The following is a 22,481-nucleotide window of genomic DNA, read 5'->3' as shown; positions in this document are numbered from 1 at the left end:
TGTCTAGTTTGGGCCGGAAACGGAAATTCCTACCCGGGTAAGGCATTGGTTTTGGTCGTTCAGAGCGCTCCCTCTGCTGCCCCCTAGCGGGATCCAGGAGATATTGCGAGAGCGGCAGGGAGCAGGGCTAGCTGATGTAGGTTACGGTCAGGGAAAATGACTATAGGCATCTCTGGCCAAAGCTACCGTGTTTGGGCCCTCTGTCTCTCAAAGCGCAGAACCCATGAACCCATCCCTCTCTTTTGTTTGGATTTTTTTGGTTGTTTCCGAGACAAGATTTCCCTGGCTGTCCTGGAACCCAGTATATATCTCACCTGCTTCAGCACCTGGAGCACTTTGTGCAACACTACCGCCCAGTAACCCATTCCTCTGTTAAGCAAGCATTTTTGTTGTTCACTTTAAGGTGCTAGATACTCTCTCCAGGATGTATGTTGATAATGAATGACAGCAAAGGTCCTCATATTTATGGAAACTGTCTGAAAGGGAAAAGACAAAACAGCTTTCCTTTCCATAGTGTAGTGTGCACCCGTAGTGCGCATGCACGCGCGTGTGTGCCTGTGTGTAGACATTTTGGATTCCATTCTGACCTTCGACTCTTCATCCTCCTGCCTCAGCCTCCTTGGCACTATGATTATAGGCATATATTACTATACCAGGCTAACAATGTTTTAATTACTAAGAAAGGAAGCTGGTACAATGCCTTGGGCCGGCCAGGCAGCCTCTTGGGGCATTTCTCAGGTCTTTCTGTTTGTTTGAAAAGTGTAAAAGTGTAAGCCCAGCTTGCACTGTGTAGCTGAGCTGATCTTTTCAGCTCCCAAGGGCTGTGATAACGTGGATTTGCCACCAAGATGGATTTAGTTCACGTTAAAATTTACTTATCTTCATCCTAAACAACAATGTCTATGAATCCATGGGCTGATTGTTCACATTATAGATGCTACATATTATTGGACTTGAGAGGTGGCCCAGTGGTTGAGCACACTGGCTACTGTTTCTAGTTTGATTCCCAGCACACACATGGCAGCTCACACTCACCTATAAACAAGTAGTTCCATGGGATGTGATGCTCTCTCCTGGTGTGCAAGTATACATGCAGACAAAACACCCATATACATAAATACATAAACTTTAAAAAACAGTAAATATATTGTTATAAATAATAAAGAATGCAGCCCTATCTATGTTTTCTTTTGCTAAGTAGAGCAGGCTGGCCTAGAACTCGAGCATTTCCTGTGTTCTGGGATTACATCTGTCACCTCTCCGGTCCTATAGTTTTCTACATTGTCACTAGTGGTATCTATACCCATTTTGAGGAAATGCTGTGTTAAGGCACTTGGCTATCACCACGGCCCATTAAAAACGTTTTACACACACACACACACACACACACACAGTGAATGCTGTGAATTCAGTCAGTTCAGTTAGTGAGTTTTAGGGCATCCTTCATCCTTGGCTGTAGAGTCCCTGTCTCCAGATATAAGCAAGCAAAGAAGCCGAGAGAGAGAGAGAGAGAGAGAGAGAGAGAGAGAGAGAGAGAGAGAGAGAGAGAGAGAGAGAGAGAGGAGAGAGAGAGAGAGAGAAAGGAGAGAGAGAGAGAGAGAGAGAGGAGAGATCACAAGCCACTGAGAAACTGAGAAACGTCGATGTCCCCATTGTTACACAGCAGGATCGAAAGGACTTTGACTGTCCTTCGGTCAGTCAGTAAGTAATTGAGTATCTGTCATGTGTTATGGAATACTGTGTCATGTTGGGGCGAGATGGTGAACAAGGTGTGTCTGGTGCATGAGACATGAAAACTAGGGAATTGGATACATACCACCGTTGGCAAGAAGTACTATAAGGTCAAGCCCGCGACCTGCTATTTCCAAATTAGCTTCATTTATATACTATCCTATGGTTGGCAGTAATTGATGACTGCCCTTACCATATTCCCATTAATACATTTAGATAATAAAGTGCTCTGGGAATAGCTGTACTAATAGCTTTGGTATGGGCCGAAGATATGAAAATGAGTTATTCTAGAAACATCTAGAATACAACAAGCAGAACATAAACTTCACTACTGTGGCTTAACATTGTGACTTAACTTTAACAATAGACAGTGGATCTCAGCACTGTGGATCTACAGCAGATCTTAGCAATTTGGTCTACAATAGTAGACACCGGGTAAATAACGCAGGGCTTTAGTTTCCAAAATCTTGTCTTTATTTGTTGCCTTTCAAGCACTGTGGGGCGATGAGCATGCGGGGGTAAATGTCTGGGTGGCACTTTTTTAGTTTATATGGAGTGCATTTAAAACTGCATGCTGTACAGAGCCATATTGGGTATCATGCCACCTGGTAGGAACTTTGATCAAGGTGAACTTCCTCTCGCAGCCTACATAGAGCAGGGACTCCAACGCTTCTACCTAGGGTGGAGCGCTCCGAGTAAAGGTGAAGTTCATTGTTCCTCCAGGTCTAAATTCCTGAATTAAGCAGGTGACCCACCCAGCAGCCCAAGCAGTGGAGCCAACGCCCCCAACGAAGCTGCAGACCAGTTCCCTGGAACACATCCTGGAATTTGGGGAGGGTCTTGCCCCACCTATATATATTTTGAGACCCCCCATTAAACTTTGAGCCTTGAGTAGGAAAACTTGTCTTGGTTCCCTGTTTCTCTTGTCACCCTGTTTCCTATCCCTCAGCTTTCCTTTCAGGGAACCCAAGCAGTTCAAATGTAGCCTCAGGCGGCTACAGCAAGAAGTGATTTATCCAGATACAGCCATACTAGTAAGAAAGGATGTAAGGGAGAATAGGATAGAGTTCATCTTCATTTTATCTTTTGTCTTCCTAGACTGGCTCATTCTGTAGCCCCGCTGGTTTGGAACTCACCCATGCTGGCCTTGAACTGGTGACCTTGTAAGTACTGGAATTATAACCCTGCTCAGCTAGGGTGGTGTTCACATAAGCAATGACCTGGGTGTGGCAGAACAAAACATTGACATTCTATAACTTGGAGGGGGGCGTGGTAGCAGGAGCATCAGGAATTTAAGAACATTCCGGCCTGGCTGCCTGTGCAGCCTGTGCTTGAAATCCCAGAACTTGAGAAGCAGAGACAAGAGAAACAGGAGTTCAAAGCCAGCCTTGACTACATAGTGAATTAGAGGTAGTCTGGACTACATGTGAATAGGTCTTTAATAATTCTTTTCTTCCTAGGATTGAACTCAGGGCTTTGCGCTTGCTTAGTATGCATTCTACTATTGAACCACAATACTGCCTCCCAAATACTGGGATAAAATATCTTTATAATCATTGTGTATGTCTGTGCATCATGTGTATACCTGGTATGCACAGAGGCCAGAAATGCCTGAAACTAGAATTATATATAGCTGTGAGCCACCATGTAGGTGCTGGGATTTTGGAAGAGCAGTCGGTGCTCTTACCCACTGAGCCATCTCTCCAGCCCCAGGCTCAGTTTTTAAGGATAGGTTTTCATATTGCTGAGATGATCTTGAACTCCTGCAGTCCATCTTGCAGAGGCTGGGATCACAGACACCAGGCCTTAGGTTCCCATAATCCAGAGTTGTCACATTAATGGACAAATAAGTGTAAGGCGAAAAATAAAACAGAAGAAAAAAAATTTCAGGATTGGGAACTAAGTGAAACCAGGGAAATAATAAAAGTGAAGAAGAATCAAGGGGGACAAATGGCGAAAGAAACTCTTTCTTAAAAGGCCACTTTATTGAGAGAGATAGATCCAAATGCAGTTCTCCGCAGCCCTCCCCTCACTCCCAAGGCGGTGTCACTGGGCATCTGAGAAGGGCGTGACCTTACTCAGCCAGCTCCACGCTACCTGCTTCAGGTCAGGTGGCCACAAGAAAGACACATCACAGCTCACAAAGATCCGCGGACAGTCTTCGAATCCCCCCCACGATTTCTGTACATCCTCCTCTTCATATTATTGTACAAAATAACGTTAACCAGGGCAGGTTAGCTGTGCTGTGCCACCTGCAGGACCTCCTCCGCAGATTACCGCCCCTCAAATACGACGTTTTTTTTTTTTTTTAAATTTTATTTTATTGCAGGGAAACCTCTAAAAGTTGTTGCTGTACAAAAAGAAAACTCTAGACAGTTTTAAGACTAGCAGCCCCTTAATGCTGCTTTAGTTCTTTTAAATTCTTTCCCAAAAATACATTCCTAAATATACAAACTATACAATCTTATCATTTTAATGCTGGTTTTTTTTTTTTGTTTGTTTGGTTTGTTTTCGTTGTTGTTGTTGTTGTTATGGTTGCTTTGTCATTTTTTTTTTTAAATAGAAACAAGAAAACTTGAACTAAAAAAAAAATCTGTTTGTCTTCAAACCAACGAGAGAGTGCTCGGGGACTTGTGACTCAGAACCTTCATATAATGCCTCATAAATAACATCGGTCACAGTCAACCTTCACAGCAGGGTCTGTGCAACAACGGAAATACTTTTCTGGTGGTTAGACGTCATCTGCAGAGAGAGCTGGGATGTTCATCCGAGGCCGGGTGAAAAATGCCATTTTCTCCCTGTGATGGAAAACAGGTGTTTCAACCTCACTTGGCATATATGTATAGATGGAATAAATCTTTCTGTTCCGGGTCAGGTCAGGGCATCATGCATCCCAAGCACATAGCCTGCCACTTAGCTACACCCCAATCTATTCGCTATATACAGTAGGATATTTAATAATAGCCCTGGCCACTGTTAAATGCCGTTAGTATGCCTGAACTCTGGCTGTGAAATCTATGGACACTGAGCATGGTGGTACAGGCCTCTAGTGGTAGTCCTCTAGTCCCAGCAACTTGACAGACTGATGGACAAACAGCTTGGATCCATAATTTTGAGGTCCTAGTCATATAGACCCATCTTTAAAATCAAACAGATAAACAACCCCCCCCCCCCAACACATCACATTGTCAAATATCCTTTGCAGGGAGTGACACAGACCTGACCCAGTGGCCTGATCCTTTTGCAGGAAACACACACATATATGTATATATACATACACATATGCATATATGTGTGTGTGTGTGTACATGAGCATTGGTTTATTTTTGTTTTTTGTGTTTGAGGCAGGGTCTCATGGAACACAGGTTGGCCTTGAACTCACAACATAGTGGATGGAGAATGAATCTAAACCTCTTTGTGTTGGAAGGCCCACACCAAATGACATTTTTGACCCCTCCCCAGCCCCCCAAGCACCAGCAAGGCAAGCACACAGCTGAGGGTCTATTAGGCAGGCAAACAAACAGAGCCAGGAAATTAGGTGAGCATCCATTGCATCCCAGTCCCCTCTTTATCACCAGGCTGCAATCACCGGAAAGGCTGAGGCTCATTCATTAAACAAGAGGACCTCACAAACTGGGCTGAGCTGTGTGGGGACGGGTACCAGAGCACCACGGTGCTCACAGCATCATGGGAGCCTGGCGGAGGATGAACAACCGTTCCCATGTAGGCTACAGCCCTGCTAGCGACAGGGGTAGTCCGTGCCCAGGAGCAGGGATTACGAGGTCCGGCAAGGGCCTTGAGAGCCAGGTGGGCGGCCGGCGGGGTAGCGGAAGGCATGAGACTGGGATCACGCACTCACCTGAAGGACTGCACTTCCGGGGGCTCCTTACAGCTCTGGCCCCGGAGCCTGTGCACATCCTTGGCAGCCGCTCTCATCATCTTGTCGGCTTGCAGCCCGCTCTTGTGCTCTGCACGATCCACCTGGGAGGCCAAGCAAACAAGGGTGTGACGTGGGAGAGAGTCCTCCGGCCTGTAGGAGGCGCTGTCAGCAACGCAGAGCTGCTTTGTGTAGAAGGGTAACAGGCTATCATTATCCACCTATGATGACTGAGTATTGGGGCAGGGACTAAAAGCCCTAGGTGTCCCCGTTCTGGGAGATGCCCAGTGAAGTGTATTTCTTACCTGTTCCTCCTCAGATGCTTGGGAGGGGAGATTTTTACAGTTGCTTTGATTTTACAGACCAAGCAAATGACCAAATGACTTTTTTTTTGTTGGTTTTTTTTTTGTCCCCCCCGCCCCCCTCCCCCCAAGAGACAGGGTTTCTCTGTGTAGCCCTGGCTGTCCTGGAACTCCGAAATCCTCCTGCCTCTGCCTCCCAAGTGCTGGGATTAAAAGCATGCGCCACCAAGGCCTGCAAATGACTTTTTTTTTTGTTTGTTTTTCTTTTGATCTTGCTTTTATTTATTTATTTATTTATTTATTTATTTATTTATTTAGGGTTTTTCGAGACAGGGTTTCTCTGTGTAACCCTGGCTGGCCTGGAACTCACTCTGTAGACCAGGCTGGCCTTGAACTCAGAAATCTGCCTGCCTCTGCCTCCCAAGTGCTGGGATTAAAGGTGTGCTTTTAATTTTTTTTTTAAAATGTATTTAGTTTTATGTATATGAGTATTCTATCTGCATGTACAGCTGTGTGCCAGAGAAGGGCATCAGATATCATTACAGACGGTTGTGAGCCACCATTGTGGTTGCTGGGAATTGAACTCAGGACCTCTGGAAGAGCAGACGTGCCCTTAACTACTGAGCCATCTCTCCAGTCTACTTTTAATTGATGGTTTGTTTGTGGATGTTGTTTTTGTTTTTTGATTGCTTGTTTTTGATTGTTGTTTCACACTCACTTAGGTGCCCACACTTAGTCGTCTGGACTAGAATTCAGTATATGGTTTAGGCAGATACTAAACTCCTGGTAGTTCTCCTGCTTCCGCCTTCTGTTAAGTACCTGACTCACCTGGATAAGGTGCTTGCTGCATCTGATGAGGGATTCATGGTGAGTGGGGCTGAATTGAAAGCACTCACAGAACAAACATCAATGGAAACACTGTAGAGTGAAGCCAGGGGCCGGCCCTCCCTGACCCTCTGGGTCCCGGTCCCTGAGCTCCTCAGCGCGCCTCCAGTGGGGTCACAGGCCGGCTGCCGCGGCCGGGCACCCGCCGGTACTCACTCTCTTCTCCAGCATCCTCAGCAGCAGGCGGAAGCGCTCATCTTCACGCAACCACTGCGGCAGCTCCTTCTCCCCGTGGTTCTTGGCTTGCTCCAAATGCTCCTTGAGCTCCTTCAGCACTGAGATCTCCTGAGTCAGCTGGCTGTGCCAGGTCCTCGTGGCCTGCAGGTCTAGCTCTAGGTCCAGCGAGGTGCGGATCAGGCGCTCTGTGCGCAGGGACTTGACGGACGAAGGCTGCGGGGGTGGAGACGAAAGGGCTCAGCCCAGAAATCCCACAGATCTGAGTCCCATGAACCCCAACAGCCGTCCTCCTTTACGTGCAGTCGCCCTTCCCTTACAGAACACACCCTCACAGTAACACCTGTACCAGGGACCCGTTGTCCTGGCCCTCCAGTTCCCCTCTTCACAAGCCCTCCAATACCCGGGCTCTAGGTTAGAGTGGGTGGGGTGCACGGAAGAGATTCCAGGGCAGTGCTTACACAGGGCTTATGGCATTAGCATTCTGTGAATGGGGTCTGGTATTACCCTGCCCTCAGGTTGTCTCAATGCATATTAGACTGGGCATCTCTTTCATTGTGTGCCAGACTCTCTTTAAGAATTGGGGGTATACAAGGATGGAGCGCTGATATGGAAGGACTAGAAAATGAGTGGGATTGGGGTGCATGATGTGAAATTTACAAAGAATCAATAAAAACTTAAAGAGCGGGGCAGTGGTGGTGCATGCCTTTAACCCTGGCACTTGGGAGGCACAGTCAGGGGATCTTTTCTATAGAGAAAATTCTAAGACAGAATTTCTACACAGAAAAAACTATCTCAAACAGGAGAGGAGGAGGAAGAGGAGGATGAGGAAGAAGAAGAGGAAGAGGAAAAGGAGGAGGAAGAAGAAGAGGAGGAGGAAGAAGAAGAGGAAGAGGAGGAGGAGGGGGAAGAAGAAGAGGAGGAGGAGGAAGAGGAGGAGGAGGAGGAAGAAGAGGAGGAAGAGGAGGAGGGGGGGGAAGAAGAAGAAGAGGAAGAGGAGGAGGAGGAAGAGGAGGAGAAGGAGGAGGTTCAGCTATGTAGCAGGAGCAATGTTGAGAGAATGGGAAAAACCCCTGCTGGAATTATTTCATCTTGGACCAATCCATCCCTGAAGTGGGGGATCCAGCCCTGAAGTCCAGTCTGTAGACTCAGTTGTATTATTGCTTAAGTTTGTTTTGTTTTATGGTGTGAGTCTTTGCACACACTAGGCAAGCACCTTCTCAATGATCTCTAGGGCTAAGGCTGGATCTTAAAAAGACCTGCATGCTAAGGTCTAAGGTTAGAAAGAGTCCAGAACAGCGAAAGCACTGAGTGCGTCGCCTTGGGTGTCTCCCCCACCTCTCCATCTCACTGCCTTGAGACAGGGGCTCTCACTGGACCAGGACTTGCCACTTGGGTTAGGCCTGGCCAATGAGGCCTGTGTCTTGATCTCACCCCTAATGCTGGGGTTACAGACAAACACAGCAATGCCTGGCTTTTTATGTGGGGTTTCAAACTTGAGTCCTCATGCTTTTACCCACTGAGTCATTTCCCCAGCCCCTGACAAGCATAAATGTAGGGACAGAAAATGGAAAAGTTCTAGAATATTCCTCCAGAGTAAACATCTGTCTGTGTGTCTATCTGGTCTACCATCATGTGTGTGTCTGTACACCCGAGAGTAACTGTGTGTGCACACGCATGGTACACGTATGGAGGTAAGAGGACAGTTGTGTGAAGTTGGATTTCTTAAGACTTTTCTGTGGTTTCCCAGGATCAAACTCAGGTCATCAAGGTCGCGCAGCAAGCCCCTTTATCTGCAGAGCCAGCCCACCCAGCCTGTCCTACCCACTCTCCTTTCCCCCTGACCCCCCAGCCTCTGGCTATCCATAGGCCTTCCTCAAGGGGAAGGCAGGAGGCGTACGAAGAGCTTTAAGCTCTTACCCGCTTCATCCTGACGCTGCGCCGCTCCAGGGAGTTTCGAACAAAAGGTGGCTTCTTGGACAGAGTAGAGCTGTCACTGTCGCTTCGATTCAGCTGGAAGAGAGAAAGTAGGGGAAGTCAGGCCTGGGAAGAGTGTGTTCTGGGATCTCCCCCCCTCCACACACACACAAAAGGTTCAGTGGGAACAGGAAGACATCACCTCTGGACTTCCCATCCCTTTAAGGTGACCACTGGCTAAACATGCATTAGGCGTGGAGGCATGGGCCATTGTTTCCATTAGGACCCTAAACTAGATGAGTCACCTTGGGGTATCCTCATGACACTGTGAGAGGACAGTCACCATAGAAGCTCACAAGTCACAGAACCCACCCAAAGCCATTGAAAGCTGCTCTGCAGGGTCTGATGTATGATATACTGTCCCTTTGTCCTACCATGCAAAGAGCTGCTTCCACCCACTTGTCCCTGTCTTCTAGAGAGCCCACCTTTAGTGACTCAAAACCACTTTGGAGACAGATATTTGACCCAGAGATAAAGGTCAGTGGTATACCTTGAGCCAAGGCCTTGAGCAAGCAAAGAGATGCCTGGGGGAAGGGAGGGTGCCTCAAGGCCAGGGAGACAGGCCCATATAGAGACACGCCCACAAAGAGAAAGAATGCACAGACTCCCGGAAAGGTAGAGCTCAGCCATCTTCCCCACATTGGCGAATTTTCTGAGTTTCCCCAGAGGCCCCCATTCTCAGCTCTGACAGCTTTTCTCCAGCAGGTGATGACAGGGTTATTTCTTGGTTGAGTCTTATTTCCTTAAGGGGCAGGGTTAACATAAGATCTGCTACTGCGCCTGCCAGGCAGGCAGCTATCAATTCCACGGCTGAGGGTCTCTACTGAGAAGCGATTGGTGTCATTGTTTTCGTGGCTGTTCGTCATTACTAAAGGGAAGGAGGCTAACAGTCGCGTGCCAGGCAGAGTCTGAAGCAGACCAGACACAGGGCGATTGTGTTGCAAACAGTGAGCCTGAGGGTGGAGGCCCTAACTCAATTCATGTAGACACCTACTGGTTGCACGGGGGGACATGAAGATGGCCTCACACGTAACTGTTTCTAGAGGCAGCTATTTACTTATACATATTTACTTCTACATTATTTCATGTATATGAGCTCACTGTAGCTGTGTTCGGACACACCAGAAGAGGGGTACCCATTACAGATGGGCGCATTACATAAGGCACCATGTGGGCGCTGAGACTTGAACTCAGGACCCCTGGAAGAGCAGTCAGTGCTCTTAACTGCTGAGCCATCCCTCCAGTCCCAGGACAGTTGATCCTTAAGACCCAGATGTTTATGTGTTAAAGATCAAGTTATTAGACAGCAGGGAAGACTACATTCATTCTCAAACTTGACTTATTGTTCCTTGTAGTTTTCGGAGACAAGGTGTCATGGAGCCCAGGCTAGCCCTGGACCTGCTGTGAGCTGAAGCTGGCCTTGACTCTCCTGGCTCAGCCTCCTAAATGCTGGAATTACACAGATATACTAGTGTGCGAGCTTTTAATGTCACTTCCTCTTAGTTCCAGATGTTCTAATGGGATTAATATCAAACATGACGGAGAACTGCAGTGATTTCACATCACAGGGAACGTCCGACTTGGAGGTTGGGGGCTAGTGGCTCCTGCTTACCGGGAGGCTGAGGCAGAAGGATTACAAGGTCAGGGTTGGCCTGAGCTCTAGAGTAAACTCAAGGCTGGCATGGGCTACAGAATGAAAGCCTGTTGCAAAAGATAAGGTAAAAGAGTAGGGCAGCGGTGTCGCACGCCTTTGATCCCAGCACTTGGGAGGCAGAGGCAGGCAGATTTCTGAGTTCGAGGCCAGCCTGGTCTACAGAGTGAGTTCCAGGACAGCCAGGGCTATACAGAGAAACCCTGTCTCAAAAAACAAAAAAACAAATCAAAACAAACAAAAAAAAAAAAAAGAAAGAAAAAGAAAAGAAAAAGAAAAGGTAAAAGAGATCGTAGCTATATCTTGGTGCTGGAAGACTTGACGACTACTACACAAGGCCCTGGGTTTAAAGCCTCCGTGTTATAAAATAATAATAGGCTGGGCAGTGGTGGCGCACGCCTGTAGAGGCAGGTGGATTTCTGAGTTCGAGGCCAGCCTGGTCTACAAAGTGAGCTCCAGGACAGACAGAGAAACCCTGTCTAGAAAAAACCAAATCCAAAACACTAATAATAATAATACTATTACTACTACTAATAATAATAGTTACTCACTAAAAATAAGGTCGCGGGAGAGAAAGTCAGAGGACTGTGTGCACTTGGCCAAAGTCAGCCAAGAAGAAATGAGGAGGCGCTGCAGGAAACAGAGTTCACCGTCCCTGTCCTGAACCTAGAAATCCAAGATGGCACTACTAAGCAAGTGACATGAAGCTAGTGGAAGGAGCAAGGGTCAGGCCACAGGAAGCCTTGGAGGAGGTGAGCTGAATGGCGGGGAGTGGCATGCTCCGGGAGCCTCCATTTTCCCATCTATAAAATGGGCGCAAATGCAATGGACCTTACAGTGTAGTTTGTAAGATTAGTAATAAGAAAACATTTTGGGGCTGTGGAGATGGTGTAGTGAGTAATAGAATTTGCTACCCAACACACGTCAAAAGCCAGGAGTGGCCACGTGTGTACCTGTGAGCCCAAGTACTCTTGGGGTGGAGACAGGAGGATCACAGCCAGCTTAACTTTAGGTTCAGTCATTAGTAGTTAGTAGTTAGGTTAGTACCTTGTCTCAAGAAAATACGGCAAGAATGATGGAGCAGGACACAGGATGTCCTCTTCTGGTCATTTTGCGCATACATGGAAGCATGCATATATGCTATGCATACACATGTACCAGAATGTACACATCTGAACCATACCATAAACACACACTCAGAAGCACATTATATCTCAACTACACAAGAATACCCACTCACACACACATCAAAAAATGAAAATAAAGACAATTCAAAAAACCTAAAATAAGCTGGGTGGTGGTGGCGCACGCCTGTAATCCCAGCACTCTGGGAGGCAGAGGCAGAGGCAGGTGGATTTCTGAGTTTGAGGCCAGCCTGGTCTACAGAGTGAGTTCCAGGACAGCCAGGGCTACACAGAGAATCCCTGTCTCGAAAAAACAAAAACAAAAAACAAAAACCCCAAAACCCACCTAAAATAAAAACCTTTTTTTCTTTCTTTCCTTTTTTTGCTTAGATTGAAGATATAACTCCAGCCCAGGACAGAAAAATTACATTTTGTGATTCTCAGTCAGAAACAAGGCCGGTCTCTTGGTGGAAAAGCTGACGGCCTGGGGTCTTGTTTCTGAGACTCTTACAGTTAGAGTCAGGCTGGGACTAGCCTGTCACCTGCATGCAGTTGCCCGAGGCTTTGAATCTCACTCAGTTCAGCTCGGTTTGCCAGTGTGGGGCCTCCCTGGTGCGGGGCCTCTCACATTTAGGCAGGCTAGTAGCTCGTGTCGCATGAAGGCACCGCACCTGCCTGCATCTCAGGGGGGAAGCTCCCAAGGCAAACGGAGAAAACAGCAGTCCAGTCTGTTTGTGTGGCCTGTGGTGGCAGGAGGCACTGGGATCATTGAGATAGCAGTGCCCGCCCAGTCCTAGATGCCATCAGACACCTGAAGCCACCCACCCACAGCACCCACTCCATGTTTCCGTGTTTCTCCCATACATGCATAACAATTAAGCCCTCAGCAACTTCAGGATATAATAGTTTTCCTTTCCTCGAGTCAGAACCTTTTCACTACGGGAAACCGTGACGGCTCCTGGGCTGTGGCCTCAATGGCAGGCCTCACTGCTCTTGCTTTTGGGACATTATTAAGTAAAATAAAGATTACTGAACATGAGCACTGTGACACCACGGCACTTATAACAGATTGGGACTGCTCTTCCAGAGGTCCTGAGTTCAATTCCCAGCAACCACATGATGGTTTACGACTATCCATAATGGGATCCGATGCCCTCTTCTGGTGTGTCTGAAGACAGCTTCAGTGAACTCACATACACAAAATAAGTAAATCTTTAAAACAAAACAAATGAACAACAACAAAAAAAGAGCACCTGCTGTTCATTCAGAGGACCCGAGTTCGGATCCCAGCACCCACATCAGGCAGTTCACAGCCATAGCCCACACCTCTAACTCCAGCTCAGGGAGATCCAACAGAGCCTCCTCTGGCTTCCACAGACACCTGCACCCGGCATATGCTTGCACATAGACAAGCACATTCACTGAAGGAGAGCTGGCTACTATGTAACGAGTGGGCTGGCTACACAAATGAGTAACACTTCACTAATACACTTCTATTTTCCCCGATGGAACAAAATCTCAGCCTCATTCTAATCCTGAGGATAAACAAGTATTAATTTCCCCTGGTGTAGCCAACCTCTGATTTCCCTCGCTGTGACTTCTGAAGATTGATTTGATTTTTCATTGCATGCTCATGAGGTAGTTGATCTGCAAGAGCTGAGGTCTTAGCTGTTACCCAAAGGCTTCTCTAAGTCCTTCAGCTGCCATCCCCTCAATATTCCGCCCCCCCCCCCCCGTCTGAAGCACTGATCAATTTTTTTGTTTCCTTCTATGGTTGTGAGCTGATTTAGCCAGAGCATCCTTCAGTACAATGCAGGGTCTCCAACATCAGTGTTCCGTGACTTTGGGAAAACCTGCATTTCCTAGAAGCTTTGCAGCCCATATGCGCCGGGCCTGCATTGTTCCTACAGATGTCTGCATTGTTCCCACAGATGCAGATCAGCTTGAATGATTGATTAGCTTGAGACCCAGAAGAGGAGGCTTCCATTTTCACTGGGAAGTACTTCAGGGAAGACTTGCTCCAGTGCAGCTTGAGGAAAGAGGAGACTTCTCATGACGTCTCTTGACTTTAGGCCTTGGAGATGGGCTCCTGGGACCTTGGAATGTTCCCCTCTCCCCTCTCCAAAACAACAGCCAGGAGTATTGTGTCTTCTGAAGTAGAAAGTAGAAGGGCAGGCTGTCTCTACCAATTCTTACTACTCAGTGGCTCTGTAAGGTTCTGGGCAGGGAAGGGAGTACGCATCACCTCAGCCCGGGACATAGCTTAGGTCTTCTACCCTCAAGGCAGGCCGAGAGCAGCAGCTGATTCTAGAGCCCAGGCAATCAGAATGTCCGACCCTTGGACGTGATAGGTACCCAGACCCTCCATGCATGAAGGAAAGCAGGCTGGCCCAGAAAGGGTTCACTGAGATGGATATCCAGGATAGGGGTGAGGACCTCACAGGGTGGCGGTGGCAGCTGAGGGAGGGAGGGAGGGAGGGAGGGAGGGAGGGAGGGAGGGAGACAGACAGAGAGAGAGAGACAGAGATAGACAGAGAGAGAGACAGTGAGACAGAGAGAGACAGAGAGAGAGAGGGAGGAAAGGAGGGGAGGGGAGGAGAGAATAGAAGGGAGAGACAAGGAGGGGGAGGGAGGGGAAGGGAAGGAGGATATGGAGTTAGGAGATAAAATGTGGAGCTCAGCTCTGGGTTAACTGCCACCATGAAGTGTCCTGGGGAGGGGGCGTCTCAAGGGTCCCTTCTACCCTTTCCACCCTCTCCAATGAACTGGAATGTAATGTCAAATGTATCTTCTTTACATGTCTTTAAGCTGGAAATGTTACCAATAAGATCGATTGAAGAAGGGAACTTGGCTGAGGCGGAGCTCCTGCCTAGCGCGGGCAAGCCTAACCAGGTCCGCCCTCAGTATCTCAAAACCAGTGAGCAAGCACTGGCCTCTACAGCCTGCCGCCAGGCTCTTGGCCAGGTCTAGGGGAGTCTGTTGAAACGTCTGAAGGTGGCAGGATGCCCACAGGCCATACAGCAGGGGAGGCTCCAGAGCTCCCAAGTAGCCGATGGGAAGAGAGGGCAGGGTGTGAACCATGAGGATGGAAGCTGACAGGAATCTATTGCCGCCTTTCCTTGTTTAAACACCCAACACAGCGCATCAGACACAGGGCATGGCACGTGCTAAGCTACCAGATGAGGAGCCTGCCGGTAAGCTAAATCTCTGAGCTACTGAGTTCTTACTTACCTTGTGTGGGGTGTAGGGCTGCAAGGGGAGGGAGGGTTGTAGCCCACTCTGGTCCCGAACACCTGATACTCCTGCCTCATCAGCTCTCCAAGTGCTTAGTTTTCTAGGCAGGTGGGTGACACCACCAAGCCAGTCCTCGGTTTCTAGACAGAGTCTGCTATCTGGCAGGCTGGCCTTAAACTGTTGATCCTCCTGCCCCAGCCTTGCTAAGTCCTGGGTCCCAGTGTCCCAGTTTGCACTATCACAGTGAGCTGTCTTTCTCACTCTTTAACTAACATACCCCCTTCACCCTCACAGGATACTTAGTTTCTTTTTGGGGTAGGCTTTTATGTAGCCTAGGCTTGCCTTGCAATTGCTACTTAGCCAGAGATGGCTTAGAATTCCTGCCCCCTTTGCTAGCTCCTCCCAGCTGCTGGTACTGCAGGCTCATGGCCCCCCTCCCCGCCCCCCTCCTCCCTGGAACGACCTGAAGCTCTTACAGGTGTGGGCCGCCACCCTCAGCCAGGTACTTAGTTTTAGTTGTATTTTGTGGTGGACACAGCCGCAAAACAATTATGTTGCAATGCAACTCAAAACCAAAGCAGCCAGTAGCATCTTGCTGTGGTGTTCATACACACAGAGCCTTTTGAAAATGTATAAGAACACCCGACGAAAAGGAAGCAGTTGGTTAAAGGACATTCTGGGAAGCCAGACTGTGGTTTTAGGGTGTTGGTCTGGTGCTTCTATATATCCAAATGGTAAATGCTGTACCCCAAGATCTGGTTGGTCTAAGAGGAGCAGATCCTCATATATACCAGTTTATGTTGTGTAAACCTTGCCCCTCCCCCAAGTTATCCGTGACTGGTTAATAAAAATGGCTATAGCCTAGTTGGGTAGAAGAGAGATAGACAGGGCTGAAGGTTCCTCGGTTTGGGGTCTAAGGCCCCTGCCAAGGAGGAGGAGGAAGGTCACGGGGGAAGACCTTAAGGCATCTGCCTTAGGGTAGGTGGGTCGTGAGCACCTGGTCCTGAGGACCTGCCTGTTGGAGTAAGAGAGGCCCAGGAAGAATATGATATGAAGTGATATGGATTGGGGTTATGGATAGGAAAGTAGACAGAATAGTATAGAGGGTTGATATCTGCTCAGCTCTAGTGCTTTTAAGGTTTATTGTAAATATAAAGGTTTGTGTCTTTGTGACACTTTGTATATGCTTGGGCCAGGGAGTGACACTATTAGGAGGTGTGGTCTTGTTGGAGTAGGTGTGTCACTGTGGATGTGAGCTTTAAGACCCTTAGCCTAGCTGCTTGGAAGCCAGTATTCTGCTAGCAGCCTTCAGATGAAGATGTAGAACTCTCAGCTCCTCCTGCACCATGCCTGCCTGGATGCTGCCATGTTCCTGTCTTGATAATGGACTGAACCTCTGAACCTGTAAGCCCGCCCCAATTAAATGTTGTCTTTATAAGAATTACCTTGGTCACGGTGTCTGTTAACAGCAATAAAACCCCAACTAAGACAGTCTTTTATTTGGAAACTAAACTAAAGATGGGATAGAATCCGCTAATAATATTTACCACAAGAGGTGGTGGCTCGCACCAAACCCAGGCTGACTTTGAACTCTCAAACTCTAGGTCCTCCAGCAGCTGAGATCAGAGCTATGCTGGACTTGCTTTGTACCTTTGAAAATTTAAATCGCAAGTGAAGCTGCCCCTTCCTTTTGGCTGCAACGATATTGTTTCAAGGCATTTTCTTCTTTTTTTAAAAAGTGTATTTTCTGTCTGTGTAGTGTGTGTAGTGTGTGTGTGTGTGTGTGTGTGTACTGGAGGATTATATAGGGTGTGGTTCTCTGCCACTCCGTGCTTTATTCCCCGTGAGACAAGGTCTTTTAGTGACCCCAAAGCCTATAATCCTGGCTAGGTTGGTTGGTAATGAGGTCCGCCTGTTTCTGTGCCCAGTGCTGAAGTTAAAGGCTACTTTGGCTATGGGTGGCTACTATGGCTGGCTTTACATGGGTGCTAGGGGATTTGAACTCAGGCTTTCCCGCTTGCATGGCAAATGCTCCTACCCACTAAGTCACACGTCAGCTGATTTTCTTCTATCAATAGATAGAGCAAAAAGGCCCAAGGATTGGACCTCTGTACTCCACACAGAGGGAGCGGAAGTCCACGGAGTTAAGTTACCGGAGAAGCCCAAGTCACACTGCGAGAGGGAGACACACTTCGAGAGGGAGACACACTGCGAGAGGGAGACACACTGCGAGAGAGAGTAACCCCTACTTGTATCCAGAGTTGGAGTAGACCCTTGGCTCCTCTGAGGGGTGGGGAAGGCACCTTCGATTGCTTACCCGGCACACGTACTGGCTCTGGGGTCCAGGTGAGAAGGTCTTGGAGCGAATGATGGTATTCCCTCGGAGAAATGGCCCTGTCGAGGGGGCACCCACCCGCCGGTCCTTGGGGCGCACCACTGTGGGGGATGGGGCCACGCTGTCAGTATTAGTCTCTCTGTCCACCTGTGGAAGAAGTCAGGTTTTTTTTTTAAAGTCTTTTTTTTCCCCTTCCCTTACTCCCTCTTGCTCCGGCCCAGCTAACTTCGCCCCGCCTACTGCTGACCCCGCCCCCCGCTCGCTCCGGCCTATAGGTTCTTTATTTGTTTCTAATTACAGACTCTATCAAAACAAACAAACAACAAACAAACCGACCAGCTTGTTCTCTACTTCCTGGGGCAATAGACTCAAACAAAGACCAGAAACTTAGCAGGAACAGCACATTCTTGAGTGTGACTAGAGCGCCCTCTGGTGGGAGAACTCAGTGTAGAGGAGTCAGAAAAAGTACTTGTTTTGTTTTAGGACTCCATGCTTCCGCACTGGGAGCTCTACACCAGAACATCTTGTAAGTTAGCTGCAGGCAATCTGAGGGCACTGCCAATACAGATCTTGGCTCCAGGCCTATAAGCAAGGCTGGGGTTACTATGTGCAAAATGGAGGGCTGGGTGGGAATGCAGTTAGCTACCCAAGACTACCTAACCAGGCAGGGGCACAGTCGGGCTCTGAACTAAGACTGCAAGGCTTGAGATGTGATTAGAGCAACAGGAAAAGCCACAGAGGACAGAAGAAAAGGTAGAGATGCATGAGCCCCTTCTGGTGCACCACTGTCTCATCAGCCCCTTTTGGTTGTCTCCAAATACGAATCAAAGCACGGGGTCAGCCACTTCTGAGCTCAGTGCCCACGTGGAGAGCCGCCCACTGACACCGAGAGCCTTTTCTGACAGCCAGACATAGAGACGGAAGACCATCCTCAGGCTGCCTCTTCTCACCTTTAATGCTGGGCACTCCTCTGCCTCGGGGGAGACCTTTTCAGTGAAGACATCTTCCTCTCCCTCCTCTTCCTCTCTCTCTTCCTCCTCAGCCACTGCCTCATTCTCACTGGCCTCTTCCTCGTACGTCCTGTGGTGACATAATGCTAGGTTATTCCTCTCCAGACACCATTCTGTCTCTACTCCCCTGCCCGGAAGTGCATCCAGGCAGGATCTCTAGGGCTCATGATCGTAAGGGTATTTATCAAACGAACCTTCCATATGCGGCTGGCTTGAGCTCAGTATCAAAGCATTTTCCTAGCATGCCTGATGTCCCAGGTTCTACCTCTAGGACCCAAACAAAATAACCAATTCTATTACTAATTTGTGTACATGCATGCATGGGAATTCTTGACTGTATGTGAGCCATGTGAGTGCAAGTGCCCATGGAAGCCAGAAGGGGGCGCTAAGACACAGAACATTCTCTATGAGAATGTTCTATCTACCCTAGTCACCTAGTTTCTCTTTGATTCCCTGGTGGCCCCCACTGAGTTTTCTTGTACTATAGACTGAATTAGATGTTTCTTTCTTTTCTTTTTTCTAAAAAAGATTTATTTATTTACTTATTTACTTATAGTACACTGTAGCTGTCTTCAGTCACACCAGAAGAGGGCATCAGATCCCATTATACCATGTGGTTGCTGGGAATTGAACTCAGGACCTCTGGAAGAGCAACACTTAAAAGCAGCTCTTGTGGGCTAGAGAGATGGCTAAGAGTACTGACTGCTCTTAAATCTCTCCAGCCCAAATTAGATGTTTCTTGAGTTTCATATAAGAGTCAGACAATTCATGCTCTAGCATCTTTGGCTTCTGTTAGTATATTTTGAAGTTCCTCCAAGTCCTACAACCATCAGGAACTCATTTCCTTTTTATTACTGAGTAATATTCCACCGGATGTGGTGTGTCTAGCACTTCATCAATCTCTTAACACCAAACTGTGGCTATCTCTCACACACCGGCGTTCTATGAACACCTGTGGGTAAGTCTTTGGTGTGGAGCCAGGTTGTCATTTCTGCTTTTATGTTCTGATATTGCATTATTGGTTAATGTTGGCCAAAGTAAAACACCCCAGAACTATATTTCCTACTGTTCCAGAGGCTGACCCAAGATCAAGGCTATATAGAATGTATGGCTTCTCCGGAGGTCCCTTTCTTTGGCTTGTGGAAGACGGCTCCTTCCTGCTGTCTCCACTTGGAATTTTCTGTGATCACGAGTGCCTGGTGTCTCCTCATGTGTCCAGATTCCCCTTTTTATAAAATTATCCATCAGGTGGGTCAGGTTCACTCTTCCTTTTGTTTGTTTTGTCTTATTTTTCTTTTCTTTTTTTGGATTTGGTTTTTTTTCAAACAGGGTTTCTCTGTATAGCCCTGGCTGTCCTCGAACTCAGAAATCCGCCTGCCTCTGCCTCCCAGAGTGCTGGGATTACAGGCGTTCGCCACCACTGCCTGGCTTGTCTTATTTTTCAATACAGAGTTTTTCTGTCCTGGAGTTACTCTGGAGACCAGGCTGGCCTTGAACCGCTTGCCTCTGCTCCCCAAGTGCTGGGATTAAAGGTGTGTGCCTGGCTTGATTACTTATTTCTTTATGGCTATCCTGGGACTGAGTTCAGGACCCTATGCAGGCTTAGGCAAAAACTTTACTACAGAGCTACATCACAGCCAACAGCATCGCCCATCCTGCCTGTTAAACGTTTCATAGTTTCTGTTCTGATGTTTTAGCTCTGTGGCCCAAGCCAGATTAACTTCTGGTTGAGGTGAAATAAGAACAAAAATTAATCTCCCCATCCATATAGCTAAGTGTCAGTACCATTTGCTGAACAGCCCATACTCTGGGACATGTCCTGTCCCCCGTCCCCTGGTCTCCAGGGCGGAAAGGAACTGTGAGACGAACAGGCTGCACATGTTGGCTGGTAATCTACATCTCACCCCATCTCGACTTCTCCAAGATGTACATGACTGCCAGGCCCTGGCCCGTGTGAAGCTGTGTCACCACGCTGTGCCACTAAAATCCCAGTCAAAGCAGAATACGACACACAGTCTGCACTGTGAGGAAACACAGCATCTCCCTGACGCCTCCCCAGTGGGGACCGTCAACCTCTGCTTGATGGAGACTCCTCCCCACTAAGGAGGGAACTTGCGATAAGGGGAGCTTTGCTTCCCTCCGTGGCCTCGCCAGCCTTAGCGGCACACAGATCCCCAGGTAGCCAATGCAGAGAGCACACTGAAGGATCCATTCACTCACGAGCCTTGCTTGGCTGCTTCAGAAAGTCAACAGAGCTGAGGGAGGAAGTGTGGCCACCTCACAGGTACACGAGCTGACAGCCAGTGTCACAGGATGCTACCCGGGAGCAGCTCCGTGGCTTAGCCCAACTGAGCACTCGACCAATAGGCTAGGCTCTGCTATTTTACTCTAAATCTGATCGAAACATTCCATGATGGGCTTGAAAGGGGGAAGCCTGCTCAACAGTGCAGAGAAACAACGCAAGGCATCTTTTCACCCGCTGCAGCGGCAAACCAAGCAACGAACAAAAAACACCAGCTGACGTTTCTCCAAGCAGAGTGAGATTGCGAGCGAGTGATGCTCGCTTCGTAGGCAAGTTAGTGGTATCATCTGTCAAGTCACGAATGCGGGCTTCAGTTTGTAGTTTGGCAGTACTTACGAGGCAAACACTCTGCTACTGAGCTGTATCCCCAGCCCCAACGTACAGATCCTAGATCAGTCAGTTAAATGCTGGAGAGCACACATTTAGGGAATTCTTACAATCTCTGTTGACTGGAGTGTTTCCTGTCTAACAATTCCTACCAGAGAATAGACAAGCGACATTCTCCGGCGCAGGGACACAGCAGAGCCACCTGTGAGCATTGCCTCAGACAGACACACAGCTGGGCTTTCACTCTCCCAAGGTTTGAGACAATGTTTTCCTGTGTTTTCTTTCTGGTTAATAATCGTGTGTGTGTGTGTGTGTGTGTGTGTGAACTCAGACATGGTGGCAAGCTCCTTTCCACACTGACCCACCCCACTGCCTCTTCTCTGTTTTCTTTTCCTAATTTTTTTTAAAAATATTTATTTATTATATGTAAATACACTGTTAGCTGTTTTCAGACATCAGAAGAAGGCATCAGATCTCATTACAGATGGTTGTGAGCCACCATGTGGATGCTGGGATTTGAACTCAGGACCTTCCGACGAGCAGTCAGTGTTCTTAACCGCTGAGCCATCCCTCCAGCCCTCTTCTGTGTTTTCTAATACTATAGGTATTGCTTTGCCTGTGACTCTTTAAGAGCAACAAATGCAGTTTTCTACTTGAGTGTGATGATGTACACCTGATCTCAGAGAGCTGGAGGCCGGCGTTGCCACAGAACGGACCAAGGGACAGAAATGCTCCTCTGGATGCTTGCAGTGAAGGGGTTAAAAAGAGAGAGGAGAGGGTAGCAGAGGGGCTTGGGGCTTTAATACTGCAAGTGGCCCAGTGCTGATCTCCAGAGACTTCCACTGGACTTCAGAGTGGAGCAGGTGCATCGGAGCTGGTGATCGCCCCAGGATCAAAAGCCACCTCCAGGCCTCAGGAAGGGAGCTGCAGATGGACCCACCCCACCACAGCGGCTCGGGGAGGCCTGGCCCTCTTTGTAAGTTGGCATCTGGGAAGTGTGAATGGCAGGGGGTGGGGAGAGAGGGGGCCACGAGGGGAGCAAGAACAGAAGGTGGTTGCTAGGAGACAGCTTGAAAAGTCTCAGCATTAGCTTGGAATTCAGGAGAAAGCACTGATCTTGTGCCAGGGTGCGGGGAGAAGGGACCTGGGCTGATTCTGGCAGCAGACCTTAGCTTGGGTGACTGTCAGCATAGGGGTTGCCAGGGACAGTGAGAGTGGGATGGACACTGTGACCAACCCAGAAACAAAGGAATACAAGATTCCAGTGGCCTGGTATGCTCTCCGTCACAGGGAGAAATGGCACAAGAGAGTGTATGTCAGCAACTCTCACCAGCGGGCCCAAGCCAGCCTGCTGCTTTCTTTCCTGGGCAGTTAAAACTGTGAACTGTATATAGTTATACTTATTTTTAGGTGGTGCCAGGGTCTCAGAGTATCCCAGGCTAGCCTTGAACTCATTATGTGGCCAAGGATAACCTTGAAATTTGATTCCCCTGCTTCCACCTCCAGAGTACATACACTGGAATTACAGGCCATGTTGCATCACACCAAGTTT

The 22,481-nt window shown here is 48.2% G+C and overlaps 1 protein-coding gene across 1 annotated transcript in view; it reads right to left on the bottom strand.

The window, feature by feature from the left end:
* Positions 1-4,245: 4,245 nt before the first annotated feature.
* The window catches only part of Wwc1 (WW and C2 domain containing 1), a 148,339-nt gene continuing 130,103 nt past the window's right edge, over positions 4,246-22,481 (bottom strand). The window contains exons 18-23 of the mRNA XM_052197045.1: positions 18,241-18,370; positions 17,273-17,437; positions 8,890-8,982; positions 6,952-7,185; positions 5,591-5,712; positions 4,246-4,529 (exon numbers count right to left, since the gene is read on the bottom strand). Coding sequence (XP_052053005.1) covers positions 4,463-4,529; positions 5,591-5,712; positions 6,952-7,185; positions 8,890-8,982; positions 17,273-17,437; positions 18,241-18,370 — 811 coding nt within the window. The 3' untranslated portion in view covers positions 4,246-4,462. The remainder of the gene's footprint in view (positions 4,530-5,590; positions 5,713-6,951; positions 7,186-8,889; positions 8,983-17,272; positions 17,438-18,240; positions 18,371-22,481) is intronic.

Source organism: Apodemus sylvaticus, chromosome 10, assembly GCF_947179515.1.
Source record: "Apodemus sylvaticus chromosome 10, mApoSyl1.1, whole genome shotgun sequence".
Classification (NCBI taxonomy): Eukaryota; Metazoa; Chordata; class Mammalia; order Rodentia; family Muridae; genus Apodemus; species Apodemus sylvaticus.
This window is presented reverse-complemented; position numbering and strand designations above follow the sequence as displayed.